General features: G+C 42.1%; 1 protein-coding gene across 2 annotated transcripts; it reads left to right on the top strand.

Annotated features, from left to right (window-relative positions):
- Positions 1–13: 13 nt before the first annotated feature.
- LOC146197155 (transport and Golgi organization 2 homolog) lies at positions 14–19,325 on the top strand. Of its 2 annotated transcripts, none has more exons than XM_084598927.1 (8): positions 14–89; positions 592–734; positions 1,301–1,426; positions 6,239–6,353; positions 6,461–6,534; positions 10,762–10,918; positions 15,242–15,349; positions 18,938–19,325. In XM_084598927.1, the coding sequence occupies exons 2-8, from the start codon at positions 593–595 to the stop codon at positions 19,065–19,067; spliced, it is 852 nt and encodes a 283-aa protein (XP_084455053.1). In that variant the 5' UTR covers positions 14–89; position 592; the 3' UTR covers positions 19,068–19,325. The 2 variants fall into 2 exon arrangements, with proteins under 2 accessions (XP_084455053.1, XP_084455052.1); XM_084598926.1 differs by lacking the exon at positions 14–89 and adding an exon at positions 116–359.
- Positions 19,326–22,766: the final 3,441 nt, after the last annotated feature.

Consider the following 22,766-nt stretch of genomic DNA (forward strand, 5'->3'; position numbering starts at 1 on the left):
AGGACAGGATGTACTATTGGTACTATTTTAATTCAAACAACTGTGCTTTTTAGTGCTTTCTGGCCATGTTTCTAGCGGGACGCTCCAAGGTAGATATATATACCTTGGACGCTCTTCGGCTTTTCCCATGCTCTTCCCTTCCCTTCACAGCTGTTCATCGCAGCACGCAGGAACAGCCGTCCAGTCGTGGCGTGTGTGTGCGTGTGGGGCGATAAGCGTACACTTTGGCGCGACCTTTGTCGCAAATAACGGTAGTTGTCTGCTGTATCGCCGATCGAACTGCCAGATAAATGTGGAAGCTGTGCTTGCCTTCACGACTTCTGCTTTTTTCCTTGTCGCAGTCCTCTGTCGCCTACCACGTAAGCACATGAACATGACAATGCTTGTCACAATGACAACAAAACGCTGTACGCATGTGATCGCGTGCTTAGTGTGACCCTGCTAGTTTGTCATGTGGCGTTGAAAAGCGGATGTTTTGCGCTCTTTCCCCGATTCCTGGGATGGTGTTTGGAGCAGCAGTGGTCGTGACGCTACTGTGTGGCCGGTATCTATCGCAGTCTGCAAACCAATTTCGTCTTTAACGGCTTTCAGGATGTGTCTTCTTTTCGTCTACATTAATCCTGATCCTGAAGATGACGGATTCAGCTTGGTGCTCGTCAACGTCAGAGATGAATTCTTCCATCGCCCGACGAAGCCGGCACATTTCTGGGAGGACGATCCCAACATTATTGGAGGTATTTGCGAACAAATAACATATTTTTGCTCGCCTCATGTGGTTGTTCGCTAGTGCCCAAATAAACCTGCTGCTGCCGCAAGGTGCCGGCATCTTATTTTGTTCAAAATGTGTTATACAAGCGCCTGGTGACAAAAGCGTTGGTTCGACCGAAATTTGGGCGTACACTCTCTTTTTTAAGCAAGGTATTACCTACTTTAATTTAAAGTGCCCCGTAGGCAAAACTTTTCATTTTTCCAACTGATAGGTCGCCGCAGCTTTTAGGTGCAACCGTGGCTTAAAAAAAAAAAAAAAAAAAAAAAAAAAAATAGCCAGAGAAACAAAAAAGCTGCATTGTCAATTTAAACAAATGCTGGTGTGCGACATGTCCATTTCCTTGCTGCTTATCTTAGCATATACAGTGTTCTGCAACTTTATCGGAACTGTCTTGAAAAATTTTCCCACCGGTCGAGGCGGGAAAATTTTCCAAGACCGCTCTGATAAAGTTGCAGAACACTGTATATGGGAAACAGAACAGTGTGTGTTTGGCCACAATGCACAAGCTTTTGTGCATAAATTATCTCCCAGGTCGGGACCAGGAGAAAGGCCGTGAGGGAGGCACGTGGATGGCTGTTTCCAAGAGTGGCCGGATCGCTGCTCTGCTCAACATCCTCCAGCCTGCCAATATCATGGATCCGACAAAGCGTGGTCGAGGTAAGACACTATTCTTGCCACGCCTAATGTCTACCATACTGGTCATTACCACATCCATGTCTTCCCTTGCATTACATATTTTAATCAGATTATTCACCCTGTTATAAAAATCTGTTCCATATTATGCAGAGACCATGTAGTAAAGATTGTGTTAATTCAGTTGTTTTAATTGCAATATGTTTGGTTCATTATGCTTTGTCACGTGGTAATCATCATTCTTACGCATTGGTCTAGTTTTAAATGAACATAGTGTACCTCCTTATGCGGTCATGGGACTTTGAAATGGACGTGGTGTAGTGTGTATTTATATAGACGGTCATAGGTGGTTTATGCTGGCTGTGAGACCTGTCTGATTTCTCTGGCAGTAATGGCATGTGAACTGTTTCTTGCACAGGTTCTTCCATCTGCCCAGCAACTTAATAAAGAGACCTATGAAATATAACATTATGATACCTGTGTGATGTTGCAGAAAACTCCATGGCTGTGTATCATGACACCGGGGGCTTCAGTTATATATATATACATATATAATGTTGCAGATAAAACTCGGGAAGTCAGTGCTGGTATAATGTATAAAACAAATTTTGCAAGACGTTCCAGATTACTGCTTGCGACATAGTGTCATGATCACCTCCGTTATTATGATTCACATTTGACTGATGAAGCTATCCACTGTACTAAGGTGATGTGTACACAAGTTCATAGTGTAACTGAAGCAGATTTGACCTTTGGTCAGTTCGTACGTGACAGAGAAATGATTTGCAGCTCGGAGGCACCAGGGCAGTATAGGAGAACTAATATGACATGCACAGTGACTGCCAGTCATAGCTAACCTTTTCTAAAAACTGACTGCAAGAGTAACCTAGTAGTTTGAGCATCTGCCTTTATGTGGTAGGTGATGTGCTCAATCCTCAGTGTTGACAAGAACCCACCAGTTTTACAATGTATATAGTCTTTCCGCTGGTCTGGTACTTAGCTTATGCAAGGTCAAATGCTTGGTGGAAATGAATCCATAGTTTACCCACTGCTGACTAAGCGTGATAGCCATGGTTTCCTCTGGCCAAAATGCCCTTGCACTATTCAAACCTAATTATAATCCTTTCTTAAGCTTTATAAATTTTGAGCAATGCTTAGTTTGCTCTACTGTACAAGCATTTTGTTCATACATGTTAATGTTATTGTGATCCTGTGCATCGGCTAACACTGAAATCGACATCTCCTGGCACTTGAATATTATGTTAACCTCCTTTGTGTTTATTGTTCTCTGAGACCTGTTTTTTATTCATTGTTTTAATTTGGCTTAGCTTGAATACATAGCTTGGCATTAAACACAAAAATCTGGGATCGGTAATAGCACGCAAGGCAAAAATTAATTGATTCATTTGCACAGAATTATTTGTGGCAGTGGTGGTGGTGGTGGCAACTCAGACTGCAATTCCTATTTCACATTTGATTCATTTTTCACTTCAATTTCATACTTCCACACGCAGTTTTGACTCTTTCCCCACTACCTTTCCTTTAAAATTCTTTAGAGACTTGCAACATCGTCACCAATGACAGTGCAATAACTTCGATAGGCGAGCTCATTAAGGGTATTCACTCTGTAAAAAGCAGGAACCATTTTCTTAACCTGACTTTATCACTCAACTTTAATCACAGCATTTGGCCACTGATTGGGTCTGCGTGACCAGTCTTATATCCAAGATGCAATATGCACTGGTATTTTGATATTTTATGCTGCGTGTTATGTGACAGGAGTCATGCGCTGTGATAATGCATGGCCTTACAAGCTTACCTGAAAGGTATCATGATAGATTTATTAGCTTATTTTATGCTCTATAGGGGATGTCCATTTCAATAGCATGACCCATTATTTTATCACCCTTTATTCATCCGGTGGATACAAGCCATAGTTCCAGCAGATGCAATGTCAGGCCCTATCAGCTCAATGTTGTGGTTTCTGCAATGTTTGGGCATTATGGTATTATTTTGGAGGACAGCTTTTGGTGGCCATTCCTGTATTGCACATTTTCAGCATTGACATTGTCAGCAGCAGGTAGCAGGTGGCAGAACCATATGTATGGGCTCAATACCTGAAAAATGTCTGTCACTTCTTTGTACGTGTGCACACGTGTGCATTTGTGTCGAGCTTCCTGAGTCTCTCTCTCTCTCTATATATATATATATATATATATTACAGGATGCACTTCAAATTGAGCACCCTAGCCACTGCACATGTCATCACTGAACGTGGAATATATATATATATATATATATATATATATATATATAGAGAGAGAGAGAGAGAGAGACGCAGATGCGACATTCAGTGATGACATGTGCAGTAGCTACGGTGCTCAATTTGAACTGCATCTGGTATTGGACTAGGTCATGTATATTCTTTTTCCTTGCAGCTTGGTGCAAAGAAAAAGCCAGCTGTTGCCAACTGTGTGGTCGTTATTTTTTTCAGTGATGGAGTGAAATAAAATATACATCACATGTCGTAGTAAAGCAATCAGTTTAATCATGGCACCGTAGCACTGCGTCACGTCGTCACTGGACATCGTGTTTTTGCCAATCTTCCTTCACATCTTTTGGGCTCAATTTGGTGCACAAAAGAGCATCTTAATTTCTTGTGCTGCAGAGCTTTAGAAAATGAGTTTTGCTTCCTTTCAAAAGCTGATATGGCATCGTCTGGTTCACAGCTTCGAACTCTTTTTACTAACCACCCAACTACTATAATTAAAAAGATGGTTAGGGGTTTTTGTTTAATTAGCTGCATAATAAGAAGAGTTTTGCAGCATACTGTGTCTGTCATGCCTGAAAAGTTGTTTGGGTAAATTTTTTTTTCTGTTTCAAACTTGCTATTTTTAGAAAATTTTGGAAGTGCTCGCTGAAGCACCCAGCATGTGTGTGTATATATATATATATAATGTCTTTCTCAAATTCCTTACCTCATCATGTAGCAAAAACTTAAATACCTGAAGAGCTGCACTCAAATTTTGCTTTAGCAGGCACTGTAATCATCTGCCGACTGCTGTAATAAATGTTTTTGTCAAACAAAGAAGCAAACAATCAAAATTGTGTAGGTTTGCTTAGAATGAGTGCAAAAAGCACCCTCTGAGTTGCACTATTTAAACAAAGAAGGAAAGACCATGTTCTTAACAATGCTAATTTCCCCACGTTGCTGCCCTTAGCATGGAATAAGAAGGAGAGAGGAAACAGCTTTACTCTTTACTCTCCTTTTGTCTCTCACATTTAGCTAAATGAGACCACCTCTGAACTTTGAGCAAAACACCTTAATATCTTCAAACAGGACCTTTGCAAGGAGTTCTGCACCCTGTGTACCAGTACAAATGTGCCATTTCCGAGGAGATGAGGTTGCTTCAGTTTTCTGTGTGCTTACTTCATTCAATGCCGAGCACTTTGACGTGTACTCAAGTGTGAACAAACATCGGTCGTGGCCTGGAGGAGAACACTCCTGGGGGATTGATAAGCCATAGATAAGGACCTCTCTTGAACAATGTGCCTCATCAAGTGGGGCTGTTATCAGCGATATACTTAGAATGCTTACAGGGACCAGCCGGAAATGTAAAGTGTGCGCTGATGGGGAAGCTAAGGAGAAGAGAGCTGCTTTGCATGCAGCTGTTCACTATGCAAGCGCTTGGGATGGCCTACCTTATGTGCAAGCACAGTGTTAATTCTCTTAGTAAGGTGTGGGTTTGGGCTAGTTGTTAAAACATAGCGAACACCAAAAGCACTAAAGACGAGGACAAGAAGTTCAAATTCTTGTCCCCATCTTCAGCGCTTTTTTGTTCGCTATGTGATCTCTCTTGGGGCAGCTTTTTATGAGGAGCGCAGAAGTTTTGCTTTGACCAGCATCGCTTGCTTGTGTGCAAAGTTCTGTCACGAGTTTGGTTTTAGTATAAACTACTTTTGAGAATCGCTTTCTGCAGTCAGGTGCCATATGCAAAAACTAAAAGTAATTTGGCCATTTCTCAAAGCCCCAAGACAGTTTACTAATTTCATCTGTCTGCCACACTGAGCTGCCTATCACGATTTATTTTCCCCTTGAAATTCTGCTTCATTATCAGACTACCAGTTATCTGTCCTTTGCATTACATTTCCTGGCAAAGTACTCTTTCTCTTCCTACCTAATTTTGACTAAGATGATATCACTATTATCAGTTCCATGTAAACTTCTATCTCACCGCTACCAAGCTTGAGCTAGCAGAGGGAAAATACTTTCCTGGGAGGAGGTCTAGTATGGCAATGCATGACCTCATTGACGCACATGAATGTATGAAAGGAGCAGTGCAGATGTTTGTTCCCATTTTCTTGTTCTGGATGCTTGTGCAAATTTACTCTCGGGGACAGTCTCTGGGATGCTGAAGAAAGCAATCTTAGCGCATGGGTGTTTTGCTTGCCAGTGACCGCCTTATTTCACTACTACATATTGCGGTGTATGTGTTTGGCTTTTATCTCAAAAAACGTGCTATGAGGTACCAACTAAAAGCAGAGCTGTCAGCTTCAGTTGTTGTTTGAATGTCCTCGGATGCTTTTTTTGGTGTAATTTGCATGCACACTTATTCTCGCATAGTGTAGTCTTGCAATGTTGGGAATTGCGTCACTTCATTTCTCGTTGTCCAGCCTATGAGAGTGCTTCCAGCACCTGGGAGTTCCGATAAAATATATCCTTTTACTTGTAGCCCATGCAACTGCAGTGACGTGCTAACATGCCATGCGTACTATCTCTAGGGGGCTTGAAGCCTGAAGTCCTAGTCAAACATTTTGCTAATTGGTTTTGTGCAGGCTTCCTGGTTGTGGATTTCATAAAGTCGGCAGTGGACGGGAACACATACCTGACCAAACTCATGAATGAAAAGGATGAGTTCAATGGATTCCTTTTCATTGCCATTGAGGCAAAGTAAGTTGCAATGTTTTAATTACCATAGTATGCACTTCTGTGCAAGTTCATTGCATAAACATGCAGCTTAAATTATTTACCTCGGTAATTTATCTTTCTGGTCGCAGGCCCTGTCAGAAGGAAATCTCTATGAGCTACTACAGCAACCTTCAAGACGGTGGTCCAGTAAAAGCAGAGCCAGGTGAGAGATTGCATTGCTACAGTTAAGGTTATCTCCGCTTATGTCCTAGCCCGGTGCCTAACTAGTTTATTAGACTTCTTAGTTAACACAAATTTGACTTAATGATTGATGCTGCTATTGCCTGAGAGCATTGAACCTTGGTATTTTTTTAGCTTGTGAAGACTGATATGGTATTAAGGGGAAGTACGGCTTTCAGCAACATGGCTGTCAGCAAAGATTTGTTTCATAATCTATTTACATTAAAAAATTTTTTAGTATGTGATATAATTGTATGACTACTGTTACAAAATTTCAGTGTTAAACCTGTTAAACTGTGTTGTCTGTTATTTACTTTTCCCTTGTACCTTGTGGAAAGCCTGTACAGTTAGCAAAATGTGGTAGAAAGTTGATTTAGCATTCATTGCAATTCTACTGACATACTACGGGTATTGCAGGCATTTTTAATCTTTTCTTTTTTTTTCTTTTTTTGCAGAACAAATATTTTTAGCTTTGAATTTTTTAGATAACCTGAAGCGAAAATTTAATAAAAGAATTTTAAAATTAACAAACTTGAACTACAAAGAATTTCTTGACCCATTGCATGATCCTTGGAGTGCAGCAAAATAAATGGAGTCAAACTCGATAAAACTACCAAGACGAACTATTCTGCATAAAGCAGGTGTCTAGTGAGAAAATTGATTATGGAGAGAGACACAATGTTTGAGTGTTTCCCCAATATCCAGACTCCAAGTCACCGTGGTTCATCAAACGATTTTCTTTACAGTAATTCCTGGTGAGTTTTAGGAATAAAACTTTGGGATAGCTCAGAAAACAAGTTCGAAAACAAATTTCAAAGCATAATTTCTTTTTTGCCATTTTTCGTGATTCTAAAATCGCATCCTCTATCAAGAGAGCAGGATTGGAGGTAGTGCTTCAATGACTGGTGCCATGTTGCATAGATGCATACAAATGTTTGCAGAACATGAAAGCTGCTTTTAAAAATGCTTAGTTGCTTGGAATTCCAAGTGTGCGCATCAAAATTCCACACAGCTTGCAATCTGCAACTTTCATTGTATGATGCTATGCCTACAGTTGGCACTGAAGTTCAGCTCTTTTCATGGCTTTTGTGTTTCATTATGGACTGCTGTGCATTTCATTTCATTTATAATTCCGGGGCAGTGCTTGAGCTAGAAGCGTTATTTATGGACTGATGTCACTGGCATCAGTAAAAATATTTTTCTCATTGTATTAGCAATGATGTAAAGTATGAACACTGAAGTGCGACAGTCAAAGCCCGATCAAGCTGCAGTTTGCTGGCTTTGATATCTGGTTACTCGAAATTTAAGGATTATATAAATGGACAGAGTAATGAAGGGCACTTTAGCAGGTTTTGAGCATAAGTAGTGGGTAACATACACCAACTTTGTCATCTGTATGTTAATATCTGCCTTCAATGAGAATGACATAAAATTAGTATGAAAAAGATGCAGAGGACATAACCATGCTTCTTGCATGTTGGCTGATTCATTGAACTGCATAGCTCGCATTTTGATTGGTGATAAGCCATTTTTTCCACACAATTTTCTTGGAGACTTTGGCATTCCTAAGGGGACACTCGGGACAAATAGAATTTAGCCTGTATTGATAGAGTACTGCATTCTAAGGGTGCGTACAGTTCCTTGAAATCATTTGAATTTGAAAACCCCATTTTCAGTGCCCTTAAAAGGGCTTCACATTTTTTTTTTTTAATCCTTGAAAGATATTGAAAAATCTTGCTCCATAAATGAAAGTTATGACTCTTCAAGAAAATTTCACTATACCCGTGAGCAAGAACATTTATTTTCATTGCTTAGGGCATATATTTCTACAGATATGCTTAACTTATCATTATTCATTATTATTTCATTATCATTATTTCGCAAGATTTTTGGATGGAAGTTCCACAGGTGGCCATAATGAAGCCATTGCTGTTTTAGACTTTCATGTTTCTGGAAATCTTGGTACTGGCTGCCGGTACGCAGACATCAGTATCACATCATTAGCATAGTTTCCTCTATGGGGGTGCAACTGCACTGCAATATAAAGGAGTGCCTGGATAGTAAATTTCCAAATGTGTGGTTCGGTAACGGTGGTTGCAAGCACCTCGTGATGCTGAATACTACAAATCCACATCAAGCGAAATTAAAAGCTGCTTTGGCATTGCTGCGCTGGCCAAGTATGCTTTAAGAAACTGCGCGAAAAATGCAAGAGCTTAAATGTGCTTACTGGCCCTCGTGAAGGTGTTAGCAATGCTCACTGCTGCAGGAAGGTGAGACACTGCTCGCAGAGAACACCTCTCTTTCTGTTTCTCTTTTCAGTGTGTTTTGTTCACCGCTCTGTTGTTTACCAAGAATCTTTATCAACTTGCCCAACTTTCTTTGCTACTTGAAGGTTGTGGGGCTGTTCCAATAACAAAACGTCAGCTGTGATGTTATGAGAAAGCTGCAAGTCTAGACGCATTCCTTTTGTTTTTGTTTGTTTGTGTGGGTTTTCGTCATCTATAGCAGACCTGTGGAGTACTCTTAAGATTGTTGCTTGCAGCTACTGAAGGCGGATTCAGTGTTCAAATATAGAGGATTCAATATTAACTTTTGACAAATGAACTGGCTTTTTCTCATTGAGAGCGGTAAAAAAAATAAAATCTTAATTGTGCAGTTGTTTATGCCTCACAAAAATTAAATGTAGCTCCGTAGTAGGTCTTTGAAAATAATCGAGAATGGCCTGAAAAGTACTCAGTTTTTCTTATAGTGCCTGTATGAACCCTAATTCTAAATGCAGAGGAAGAACTTTGACCAAAAATAGAGAGCTTTTACAGGATGCACCAAAAAAAAAAAAAAAAAAAAGAGAACAAAGAAAAAAAAAACAAAAAACAAAGTGGAGATGTTATCGCTGCTTAGTCAATATCACTAGTAAATATGTGCATAGACACCAATTTTTATATGCAGATTCCATAGGCTGCACTGCACCACCATTTACATCTCAACGGTGGCAGCCCTGCCTTTTCAAAGCAAGGATGTTGCGGATTTGAAATTCTGGTGGGAATATATCTAGATTCAATCCCTTGGTGATATAAATGCGTCTTTTGCTGCTAAACGAGATTTAGCTTAGCCATGAAGTTCCAGTGAATAAATTTTTACTAAGAACAATAATTGTGTGAAGTATTTCTTTAGGGCAGTTTCAAAATAACTTTATTTTGCAGCCTTTTTGCTTTTTGCAGCTTTCCTTCTACAGTACCCTTCGAACGTTCTTTTAAATTCAAGAAGTTTCTTTTCATAGATGTTTGACCACAGCTAGTTGCGATAATAACCACCCTTTGTTGACTTCCGTCGCATGCACCCCCTTATTTGGTACATTCATCTTTCTTTCTTTCATCTTTATTTTCACTGTGAGGTACATGTGCATGGATTATCAGTATTACAGAAGGAGGTCCCGAAGTATAAACTGTCCGGGGGACCTCCTATGACAGAATGGATAAGATTAGCAGGTAACATACTAGGCAGTGAAGAAAAGAATATACAGGCGTGTAGAGAAAAACTATAATACAATACTAACGAGAAACAGTGCAAATAAATTCTGAATAAACAGGAACTTCAAACAAAAAATGCACGAATTGCAGAAATTAGCGCATTATTAGTACAAGAATAAATAAAATGTAAACACTGAAACTATGATCCAGACAAACATCTTTAGTCGGTGGAACAAAACAAGGTAGAAAATAAATAGGTCTTTAATGAATGATGAATGAATAGTATGCTGTGCTTTAATTTCAGGAGGCAGTGAATTCCAAACAGATATGCCTGAGAAGTATGCAGTTTGTTTCCCATAATTGGTCCTGATTTTCGGCAGTAGTAGATTATGATGTTCAGCAAATCTGGTTTCACGTTATGTTTAAAAATCCCCGGTTTGCCATTAATCTAGTAAGGATGCGGTAGCTATCTCACTTTTTGGTCAGCACATTAACTGTGCTGCAAGATGAAATGGAGGAGAGGGCTAAAGAAGAAAAATAGAAAGATTCCATTGTAGTCTGCTGCAGGATAAGTTGAGCCATTCGGTGGTCTTTAACATGCGGCAGTATCGCACAGGTGCCTTTCGTCTCACCGCGACGAAAACGTGGCAGCTCTGTTCAGGACCCCGTCTCGATGCCACACATCATCTTTCACCTTTAATTTTGCCAGTATACTTTTAATATTTGTTTTCTTCTATTTTCAGGCTTCTACGCATTTGGCAACAGTGTTCCTCCGAAGTTCTGGGCCAAGGTCAAATGCGGCAAAAAGAAGTTTGAGGAGCTTATTAAGCAAAATGGCCAGTTCTCCCAACGGGACCAACTTCTTACGAAGATATTTGACTTCCTGGATGATTCTACTTCGTAAGGCTCTTTATCCATCTTTCCATAACGTGATCAGCTACTGCCTGTGCAAGTACATGCATGCATGCTTCCTGGAATATGCACACTGTGTCTGTACTGCGTGCGCAGCCTTTTATGTCTGCCAAAAACTGATTCATGCTGAAATCTTGCCAGGGGAAGTTGCTTAAAACAGGAAGCTGCAGTGGTACGAAGAGTTGAAGCTTTTTATTTTATTTATTTTTTTCAGACGAAATAGTTCAAGCTTACGGTTGCACATTGAGCACGTTGAGCCGTGCAAGAGTTCTCGGTGTTATTGGTTTGAGGTGCTAATTTTCTTGTTAAAGCTATCTTATTTTGCAAATTAATGCACCCTTAGCGTTTGATAAAACTGGTAGTCATGGAGCCCAGGAGGGCATAACATGTGTCAGCTGGGCCTTTTTTTAAGCATATGTTGTGCTAGGAACACTTTCAGTAATTAATGCACCTCCAGAAAAGGCGTTTATGGTGGTCATTTTCGTGGGGCTGTTCATGAGCAAGGCAGTTGTTTGCTTTGCTAAATGTTGCCATTTCTACACAATGGTAGAGTGCCTTTTGTAGTCTGAAACCTAAGGGTTTTACACTGCACAGGACGTGGACTTGACTAAGATGCATTTGTAAGTATGATGGATGGCAGACTCTCTCCTCTTCATGCGCTTAGAAAAGTTAAAAAAGAAGTCCTCAGTGACCTCTCAAGTTAATCGTAATAGCTGCATCAGTAGCTAGGTAGACTGCAAAAACTTGGCGATGAGTCATGGTCCTGCATGCCTCATAGCACTCCCGAATGAAAAACATATTCACAGGGACACCTGATGATACTGTATCAGCAATGCAATACCATTAGAAGGTGTCTTTACGTTGAGTTTGGCTTCATTCTTTCATGCTTATATTTGCAGACCCCTCCACTTCTGTTTGCACCCAGCCAGACATCTCTTCGTGTAATCCAGCTGGTAGCTAGATATCTTCCTGAAGGTGTCTAGAGGTGGCGACCTGGACATAGTGAAGATAAATAGAAATTTATATTTGTCACTTCCAATCTAGTGACATCACTTTGTCTCAGCAGGTGACCTTAAACAGCTATAGAAAAGCCACCAATGTGATACGGAACCAGCATTAATCTGTCTGGCTGCTTGCACTGGTTTTCGGTACAGCGGCAAAAGCAGGGTTGCTGTGGGCAGCAAAGGCTGGACATATTTGTGATTGAATGCGTAGCACTCCCTCATGTGCGGGTCGAAGGAAAAGAGTGATAGAGTTCAAGTTCGTCGAAACTACAAAAGCTAAAGCTGGGGAAAGTCTTGTTATTAGCGTGCCACTTATGAGGTCTACTGGTCGATTCCAAGGCATTGGCTTAATGAATGGGGGTTTCAAGGCTACTTCAAAAATTATCATTGTGCCTGCAACATTAAACATGCTGAAGAACACATTTCATACTGAAGTAACGGATGATAGTAGATGCACTATTCTTTGCCAGGCTATGCACAAAATCCAGGCTGCAACAGCACTGTGAGTAGATGGGTTTGTTGATGCATTACATGTGCGAATAGCTTTGTTCCATGTGGTTTGATTATTTATTGACTCATGCATTGCCATGTTTACTCACGTAATTAACACGTTGACATGATGGATGCACCCTGTAATTTGGCTGTCAGAAAATATACTTTTCGCGCTCGTTTAATAAAAGTACTCCATTGTTTTCATATGCAGTCTGCTGCTAATTATAGTGAATGCTAGCCGATGCCATTTTCCAATGCCAAAACTTCAATAACAAGGCATCATTTGCCAAATGTGAAGACTAGTATATTTCGTGCTATGGGGCAGCTGACACAACCAAAACATTCTTGGCTGCAAAGAGTTTCTTTGTTTGACCTGCCATATTGGGTTGTTTAAACTAGCACTAGTTTGGCTTCATGCTGAATGCTTACCGAGAGCTAGGCTAGAGTGAACTCTAGTTGGCTTTTTTTTTTAAACTTCATTAGGAGCCGCTAAGCAACATAGTGCGAAACACTGATATTGAGTGTTATTTTTAGTGCAGAATCCATAAGCCTTTAAGTGCCTCCCTATTTGGCAAATGCTGCCAACTTGAGCTTCGCCATTAAGTTGGGAAGTTGAGACTAGAATGCATCCTTCTAGAGCCCTTCAATCCTGAGTTAAGCACATTACCCCTAGACCGCACAGACACGTTCATATGGCTTGGTTATTGCGGAGCTTTATATCTATATTGCTTTTGACATCTCCGGCAGCGTGCATCACGATCCCCCTCATGACCGTGCCTCCGGCAGGTGGTAGCTGGTCAGTGCTTGTTTCCGTGACGTCACAAGGCCACATGCTGAAGTGACAGGCATTGCCAACTCAGGAGTCGCCTTGAAGATGAGAGGAAGAGATTGGAATCAAGCGAGGCTTTTTAGCGATAGCTTTATAGTTATAGGCTTTATAGTTATAGCTTTATAGCTTACAGCACAATTCTCCTCATGAGGAACATTGCACCTAGCATTAAGGAAAGCTGTAAAAATTAATCTTGCATTCGTAACATCATCACAAAGGTAAAAACACAGCTAAACCGTGCAAGGTCATGCTTCCCACGATAAAACCCGTTTAACTGTAGTTTAAACCCCACTTCACTCTTTTATTGCAGGTCATATATAGTCTATGAGCAATTCTTAATAAGATGCAGTATTTACTATGTTTTACAAAGGCATGTAGTGATCTAAATAATGCCTCTTTGGCACCAACCTTCCGCCAGTCTGTTGTGTCCCAAGACGCTTTAGGATTTGAAAGTAAAGAATGCGTTATTGCATGCTTGCTGTCTTTGTTTTTGGGTTACTATCTTTGTCTTCAAATGAACCTTTGTTCCATCCCTAGTAACGAGTCTGTTACAGAAAACACCATGTTATCATTCAAAGTGCCATGCTATCACTTCACTGACCTCAGCAAGCGGCCCTCACAGCCCTGCTATCAGCTGCCAGGGTACCTTATCTTGCTGGCACTTTCTGTAAAAAGAGGGAACTACTGTTAGCAGTGACTGTAACATGCTAAACGATAACTAAAACTCACAGGGGTGGGAACTTGATCCAGAGTGACTATTCAGTTTTCTAATAAATATACACAATCACTGTACGTTTACTCGTCAAAAAACTTAAGAGCACAGTTCATCTGTAGTGGTCGGCCATATTTACACCATTGCTGTGGCGACACTGCTTCATCTACACTCTTCTGCCACCTGCTCGACAGTCCTTACGCCTGTGGCAACAATAATAGAAACTTACAGGACAGTAGTGAGAAATTTTGAATGTTTGTGACCAGTTAATGGCTTTCGTGTGATTTACCCTTATTTTTTTATTTAAAACCGTTGCATGGAATCCACGAGTGCATCAGGCAGATTTATTTTGATTTTAGTCCTACTCTTCAAAATTCTTTCAAATCCAAAAAAAAAATAATATGCTAGTTACTGTAAGTTTTCAACACTGATACAGTGTTCTAAGTGCTGAATTCTGAAAAGATAGAATTACATTCATTTTAGTTTAGTGGCATGCATATACCATTCTCTGCACTGGATTGCAACTAGACCTACCATCTCTTAAATGCCTCTTTCGGCACCTTGAGTTTTCTTTCAAGGTGTCTAGTTTTGGTCCAACCACAGGTGATCTAGTGATGGCTCTTCTTTGCACGATTATGCAAACAATTCACGACTACTTTTCGCGCATTTGTGAAACGATGTTAAGCTTGTGCGTTTGACTGTCTTCTTTATCACTCATTGCAGCCTGCTCAAATTTCATTTCATAAGGGTGGCGTAACTATACATATATACCTCTATCTGCTTCATATTATTCATGGGTGGGATGTCATTCTTAACACTACTGATATTTGCACATCTGCAAATGCTTCATTTCTGTATTACTGTATCCAGGTAGCTGGAAAGTTACGTATGTTCCAGCTTTTCAGGAAGCCTCCAAATATACAAGTGGCTCTTACACAACAGACTGGTTCAGCATGCATAAATATTGCATATCAGGCAACATGCTGCAGGTCGAAAAATGTTTTTCTTTTGCCTCAACAAGAGCTTGCATTTGAGCCGCACTGTGAGGGAAGCAGTAACACAGTTTCGCTGGTCGCTGAGCTACAGATTATGCTCTCCCATGAACTAATGCTTCATAGTTTGCAAGCTGGCCTGCCTTCTAATCTAAATTTGCATGAAACTGTGCTACAAGTCTATTCTTGGTGTGCTTTCTTTTCTGAGGGTGATGCAGTTAGGCTTGTTGAATTGTTGATGTTTTATTGTTTCCTTTTCCTTTCTGAACCTTTTTATTAAAGGCACCCTGTGGATGATGATATGAGAAAGCAGTCTCTAGAACCAGAGTGCAACTTGAAGCTGATGAACCAGATGAAGTATGTCTTGCCCAGCTGGAACTACGGCACGAGGTAATGCGGCCCGTTATAGTCGAGTAACATTCAGTGAAATGCTTTCTACAGAGTTCATTTCACGTTCAGAAAGCAGTGCATACTGAGTTGCTGCCCTACATGCCTCAGTATCTGTGCTAGCTGCTTGTACTGGCAAAAACACTAGAATGTCATTATAGGCAGAAATAAAACGACTTTCCGTGGCTATGCAGTGCAAGTAAGTATGAATGCTCCATTGTTCAGCCTTGTATGGTTGGTTTATTAGCATGTGACAACAGCACACTTGTGCAGACCATTTCCTAACACTTGTGACTCCAGTTGCATAGCCACGGAATATTGTTCGCAAGTATAACCGACCATTCAAGCCATTTTCTAAGTTTGAATTGAAATGTCTTTTTTTTTTTTTTTTTTTTTTTTTTTTTCAATGGATTGCTTTGAATGCTTCTAGAAATCTGGAGTGGAAGCATCCGGTCTATGCACCGATTCATGAAAAGTTGGGCAGTCTGACTGCCAGGAATAGTTTCCTCATCGATAAATAGTCAGGAACAGTTTAAACATTAGAAAGGAGAAGGAACACTATACGGCTAGCCTTTTACTTGGTCCCTAAACTTGAACTTTGCATCATTCCAGTGTTCTGTTCTGTCGAGTTCAAACTTTCATTTTTGAAGTGCCTTTTATGGTTTACCTAGTTAGAAGTTGTGCATATAGGTCTGACCATTTGGGAGGGCTACAAGCATTTATTCCACTTCCTACAGAGGCAGCATATACTGGTTTATTTTGTGTTTGTAACGGCTTTACTTGAATTGGGTGGGAGTGGTAATCGAGGTAACAGCGGCATGGTGGTAATGAAACGGTCTTACCCTTTTTTATTATTCATGTTGCCTTTAATAGGTAAAAAAGTTTTAACTTTAATTTAGCTTGCAAAAGGTCAGGTTGGAAAGCAGCATTATATCTGTGTGCCACAGAATTGAGATGGAGATGAGCAGCAACCTCTGTAGTATGGTGGTGTACGTAAGGGCTTTTGCATGCATATGTACACAGCAATGAGCCTACAAACACATACAAGGACCAAAGAAAATAATATAGATAAGCAGGCTTTGTAATTTGCCTGGTAGGGGTGGAGCACAAACACCTTTGGAGCCATCAAGATTGTGCTCAACAAACAAAAAATTACCTCAGCACTTTTTCATTTCTCGTGCTGTCCATGCTTTGGCGTGCAATCAACGTTGGGCCATGATGGGACTGCTGAAGTGTAGAATATGTTCCTCTTTGCACTACAGTGTTATCAGAGCTGCATTTGCAAGAAGTGTGTCTGCCGTTTAATTTCCCTTGCCATGCCTAGCATGATTGGTTCAGCTATTTATTATATGCCGTAGTACTCACAAATTTGCCATTTGTGTATATGATGCCATTTGTAGCATATGAAATTGTTATATACAGTCGAGCCCGTTTACAACGAACCTGAGCGTCACGCGGCGTCCGTTCGTTATATCCCGAAGTTCGTAGTAACTGGACCACAAACTAAAAAAAGAGAAAAAAAAAAGTTGGCGGTCAAAACACGAAATTTATTTCTTAGCAAAAAAGTCTGTGATGCTCGTCTGTTTCTGCAGTGCAGATGCGATGAGGGCGGTCTCCAGTTTATTTAAAGCACTAGCGTGCTCTTCGCCGAGTCCCTTGGCATAGACAAGTTGTCTGAGGCCCTCTATATAGCCCATTGCTACAGATGTGCTTACGGGTGCTGGCTCAGACGTTTCATCTTCACATCTGATTCTTCCGCGTCGCTCTCGGCCCGCACTTTAGAAACGATGCCTTCGTCTGTGCACGGTTCCGCAATATCCGCGTCTTCATCCGCAGAAATAAAATCCTGCCAACCAATGCCAGGGCCTCCCATGTCGGAGTCGACGACGCGCTGCCACAAATCGCCGCCGGAATCATCATCATCCGAGGCATCAGGTCCGACGTCCGGTACTGCGTCGACGAAGCCGGCCTTGCGGAAACAGTTTCGCACGCAAGCGCTCGTCACCGAACGCGCCTCACCGACAATCGATTTAAAAACAATCCCATGCCGCACTTTGAACCGATGTAGCCAGCCATTGCCTGGGCAGAAGTCGGGAAAATCTAGTAGGAATGCGAAGTCTTTGGCTTTCCCCAGCATCATTGGTCCACTTATCGGAATGTTGCGAGCCCGTGTGTCGACGAGCCACTTCAGCAGCGCATACTCTACGTCCGCATAGGTGGCCTTCCGCAGGCGCTTTCTGTCCGCTGTGTTGGCGTCGGAGCTGGCGATCTTTTCCTTATTAATTTTTAGCACCTTGAGACAGTTCCGTCACAATTGCTCGCTTCGTTGCCATGTCCAGCGCTTTTCGTTTCATGACCGCTGGAGGCAGGCAATTCCCGTCCGCCATCCCGAATTATACGACTCAGGCCCGACAGACAAAGCGCTCACACCACACACACTAAAATGACAACAAAGCACCGCAACTGACGGAGCACGTGCGCACGTGCGACAATCACGCGAGGCAAGCGAGGAAGTGCCTAAGGAATGGAATGGAACGGAACGGACACACAGCGGGGCATGGTATGCAGCGGGAAGGAAGATTTCTTTGATAACTCAAGAGGCAGTGCCCTACTTTTTGAAGCTAGATCAGGGTGCCTTAGAACACGCAGCTACAAAAAGAAATTTAACAATGGAGATGACGCATGTGCTGTATGTGGAAACTCCAGTGAAACAATTGACCATATTATACTCGAATGTAATGGTATCCATCCGGAAGTTGGTGCAGGCGCAATCACTGTTCCTGAAGCTCTGGGGTTTAGAGATAACAGTGGCCGGGTGAATAAACTGGCGGTGGAAACTAGCAAAAAACGACCGGAAGATTGGTGGCTTAAAAGCAGAGAAGTGACATAATGTTAGTAATGTAGGAATAAAATTTAATAAATAGAATGATGGTTTAGTTAACCATTCTAAATCAATAATTAAAATATATGGAGAAAAATGAGCATGATAGCTACTGCTACCACCCCGTTTCAAAGGGGACGCTCCTATATTCCATCCATCCATCCAGACCAATGAGAGGCATCCCTGAGCCCCCGCCCCTGGCACGGCCGCTCAATGGAACAGCCAGGAAACGAAACGACGAAACTTCGAAGACTATGCCGGCGGCCGGCGCCGTGGAGACAGGCGAAGATGAGGGAATGGCGAGAGGAGAGGGGAGTGGAGTTGCGAGGAAGGGCGGCAGCGTGGCCTTGGAGGCCACACCACGCGCCGACACTCATAGGCAGCGCGCGTCGGCGAGCAAAGGGTAGCTCGCTTGCGAGGAGGATTGCGAAAACAGACCAAAAGGGATGGGAGCCCATCGTTATCTCGTATCGGGGCGCCGGGTTTACGCCGTCCGTTCGCTGTAACCGATCGGCAGCGCTCATGGACGTTCGTTATACGTGCGATCTTGTGCCATTGAAGTAATGTATATTTTGGCGGTCGCTCTGGTCTCGTTCGTTATAAGCGAAAGTTCATCTTAAGTGGGGCCGTTATAAGTGGGCTCGACTGTATTGAATTTGCTGCAAAATTGTGCTGCTGTATGAGTAGTCTGTCTGCATTTTTCTCCCCAGGACGCACACCGTTCTATTCGTGAATGGTGCTGGCAAGGCAGAATTCATTGAGAAGACCATGAAAGAGCCAATCAACATTAAGTCCACTGTCGTATGGGAGACAAGGACCTTCAGCTTTGACATAGCATGATTGCCGGGTGTTTATTAGTCACAAAATCTGGTCATTTTTTTGTTGAAGAAATGTTCCAGTGCGTATAGTTTAGTGTATTGTATTTTAATTTTTGATGAACACGCTGTCTCAGTTTAGATCTTATTGATGACTGTGACAAAAATTACAAAATGTGTTGTGCACAAAGTGTGGACTCTTTGTTTAGGTGTACACTGACTGCTGTTGCGCCAGTAATTAAGATTTTATAAATAAATTTGAATTGTCGAAACTGAAAAATTATTCGACTTTGCTCGGTGCTGTTCTGTGCAAGGACGTGGCATCGAGTCAAGTGTTTCATTTTGTGCCATCTGGAAGCTAGCATGCTCCAGGTTAACTTTATGTAGTGGACTATCAATAAATAAAACTCCAGAAGAGTGGAAACTTTTCTCGATTTATCGAGTTGGGTTCAAAGTAAAGGCACCTTTTTAGTACACATTATGTAGTTCAAATAAACAGGCAGCTGTGTACTCTCACTCGTCTTTTATGACAGCTGTTCATAGATAGAAACCGTCATCAAGTGCTGCTTCGAACGCTTGCACACAGAGACACCCTAAGTTGAGCGTCTGTGCAAGCCATTGGGACTACCGAAGGAGACAGCACGCTGCCATTCATGGAGGCGGCGATTTTCATGGAAGGGAAGAGTGCATGTAATCATGAGTATTTCATTTTCTGCTTGCCCTTGTGCCCTTCACAGACATGACTATGTTTTCAGTGTCTAGACTAAATGGTAGCAAGATACCGAATGATAATATGGTCAACTGTTCTATCACAAAGGTAGCTGAAGCACCATAAAAAAACGAGGAAACGAAAAGAATGTGCAGCGTATTTCATGTGTGAGCATGAAAGCAAAAATATTTCTTGACAAAAGGTTCTACAGCAGTGTTCGCGAAGTTGGCGTTGACTGCACTCACTGATTGCAGGTGTATCAGCATAAACAGGAGCATGCTCTATATTGAGGCCGAGGTCATGCGAAAAGATGATATGCTGCATTTCAATGCAGCATATCATCTGCAGTCATGCTGGGAGCAGAAAGAAATGGGATATAAGTAGGTCATAGGTCCTGCCATGGAAAAGAAAAAAAAAATTGGGAAGCAGAGGCAAACAAAAGTTGAATACATTGCTAATGTCCCAGGAAGCTGCACTGGCAACGATCACAGTGGCTGGCGCAGACACTTATAGTTCCTCAGTATGCGAGCTATCGAAGCGGCACCTGATGCCAGTTCCTATCAATGCACGATACGCACAGGATATGGGTAAAGGTATAGAGCTGCCTGCAATATACAAGAGAGGAGGCGCATTCGATGAGGTAGTGTGGAATACAGCTTTGCCATGCACTCCCACATCCCACAATATTGCTATCATGACAGTACAATATGTAGGTCATTTAAACTTTGACAAGCTGGCCACTATTAGAAGTCCTGTGGGTCGCTTAATTTTATGGAATAATGAGAACAGAAAGAATTGCTCCATTATAGATAAAATATGTTGTGGAAAATATAAACAGGGCATCTCTAATCATTGCCTCTTCTGTAGAGGATGCAGTGCTCTAATCTCCGCCCTTCAAGTCCGCACCGCAACTACTGTTTAGACTGACAGCACTGGGTACTGAGTTAACATCAAACTGTTTATTAAAGCTTTGGAGAGGTCTGGTAGATCTGCGAAGTGCTGCCTAGATGTTGGCGTGTCTCATCTCGCCCGTGTATAGACTGGTATAGACCAACACCGTGTTTACAAACAAAGGGGGCGCTCGCGGCGCCGCAGCCGACTGGGGGTGAAAAATAGGGTTAGCGTCCATAGGGATACATGGAACCGAAATATTTTTAAGCAGTTTTTTTAACTTCACGAGACACCTATGGTGTCCTTATTCGGCGCAGAGTAACCGTGCACATCCTAGAACAGATCGTGAAAGTATGAAATCTCATGACCGAGGCGAAGCATTTTTAAAACACTGCGAAACGTATGGGGGTGCAAGTTGGGAGGGCGACTCATAAAAACACAAGTAAACGCAACTTACCGCAACATTTTTCTCGTTTCACAGAGTACCAGAAGTGGTGGCCGGTCGTTAAACATTGGCCAGCGCTTTGAAGAAGTATGCTGCGTCATTGCGGAGGCGGTCTACTTTTAAAACTCCCCGAATAATCTATGTTGTGAATCCGGACACCCCCAAAATGCTCATGTAGCGAAACACGTAGTTTTGTTTACAGTCTGATATGGTGCCGCACAGAGTAAATTAGCTTGATAATACTGACCCTCAAGTGATACATCCTAGACAGAATTACATTTAAAAGGCAGTTCTCAAACGCCGTACGACAATAAGGACCGAACGAGAGTGGCGCATTACAGCAGACGACAGCGCAGCAGGCGATACCCACCGCGGCCGCCTCCAGCTCCGAAGCGTCTGCTAGCGACAACGCCGGTGGTGCATTGCCGTCTGCAACTGTGCGCGGTCAGTTTATCGTGCTGTGAACTGTCCCAAAACATAAGTCGTCAGACTAGCAGTACTTGCAGGGGAATATAGTGTGGCAAGCAACATGATGTCGGGGCGTGATGCAAGACGTTCACCAAAAAATGAGAAGGATTCAACGCTGCTGAACTGAGTAAAATGTTGTGGTAAGTTGTGTTTACATGTGCTTCTATGGGTCGCCCTCCCAACTCGCACCCACATACGTTTCGCGGTATTTTAAAAATACTTCACCTCGTTAGTGAGATTTCATATTTTCGTGATCTGTTCTAGGATGCTCATGGTTGCTCTGTACCGAGTAACGTGATCATAGGTGCGCCGTGAAATTAGAAAATTGCTTCGAAATTTTTCTGGTCCATGTATTCCTATGGGCGCTAAGCCTAGTTTTCACCCCCAACCAGCTCATGGATGGATGGATGGAATATAGGAGCGTCCCCTTTGAAACGGGATGGTAGCAGTAGCTATCATGCTCGTTTTTCTATCTATATCTTAGTTATTGTTTTATATTGGTTAGCTATACCATTATTTTATTTATTAAATTTTTGTTTCTGCATTACTAACATTATGTCACTTCTCTGCTTTTAAGCCACCAATCATCCAGTCGTTTTTTGCTAGCTTCCACCGCCGGTTTATTCACCTGGGGCCCTATTCTCGACAATTCGCCATTTTGTCGATTTTGTTCAAATTGTGACGTACGCGTGACGTGTGCATCAGGGCGATGCCAGGTTACGTAAGCACACAATCGGGTTACGCATTCTGAAGAAAAAGAGAAATAAAATGACAGAAAAAAGCGCGCTGTCGTCTGCTACTATATATTGGCGCCAAGTATGGAAAATGACGGTGCTCCTGCAGGAACCGACACTCTGCAGCGTATTCCGTGATTCGGAAGCCTCGGGTTGCAGTGAGGCGAGTGAAGTATGTTGTGGCGTTGCGGTATTAGTGTGTCATGACATACCTGCGGTCGAACATTCGGCATCAGCTACGCATGACATCAACAACGCATCAGCTACGCGCGAGTTTCAGTTGAAGAGCAAGAACAGCAATGGAATATTCGCAGTGGGTTGGTGCAAAATGGGAGCGGAAAGTAGCATTGCTGTTCATAAGCGCCAATGACCTCCCACATTCACTTAGCGGCTTTGAAATGCAGGAACTAAAACGTGTAAGGACTTGGTCGTAAACAGAAGGAATCGACAGATTTCCAAAGTAGCTCCAGCACTGAT

This window comes from Amblyomma maculatum, chromosome 3 (assembly GCF_055883805.1).
Source record: "Amblyomma maculatum isolate TAMU_Amacu chromosome 3, ASM5588380v1, whole genome shotgun sequence".
NCBI lineage: Eukaryota > Metazoa > Arthropoda > Arachnida > Ixodida > Ixodidae > Amblyomma > Amblyomma maculatum.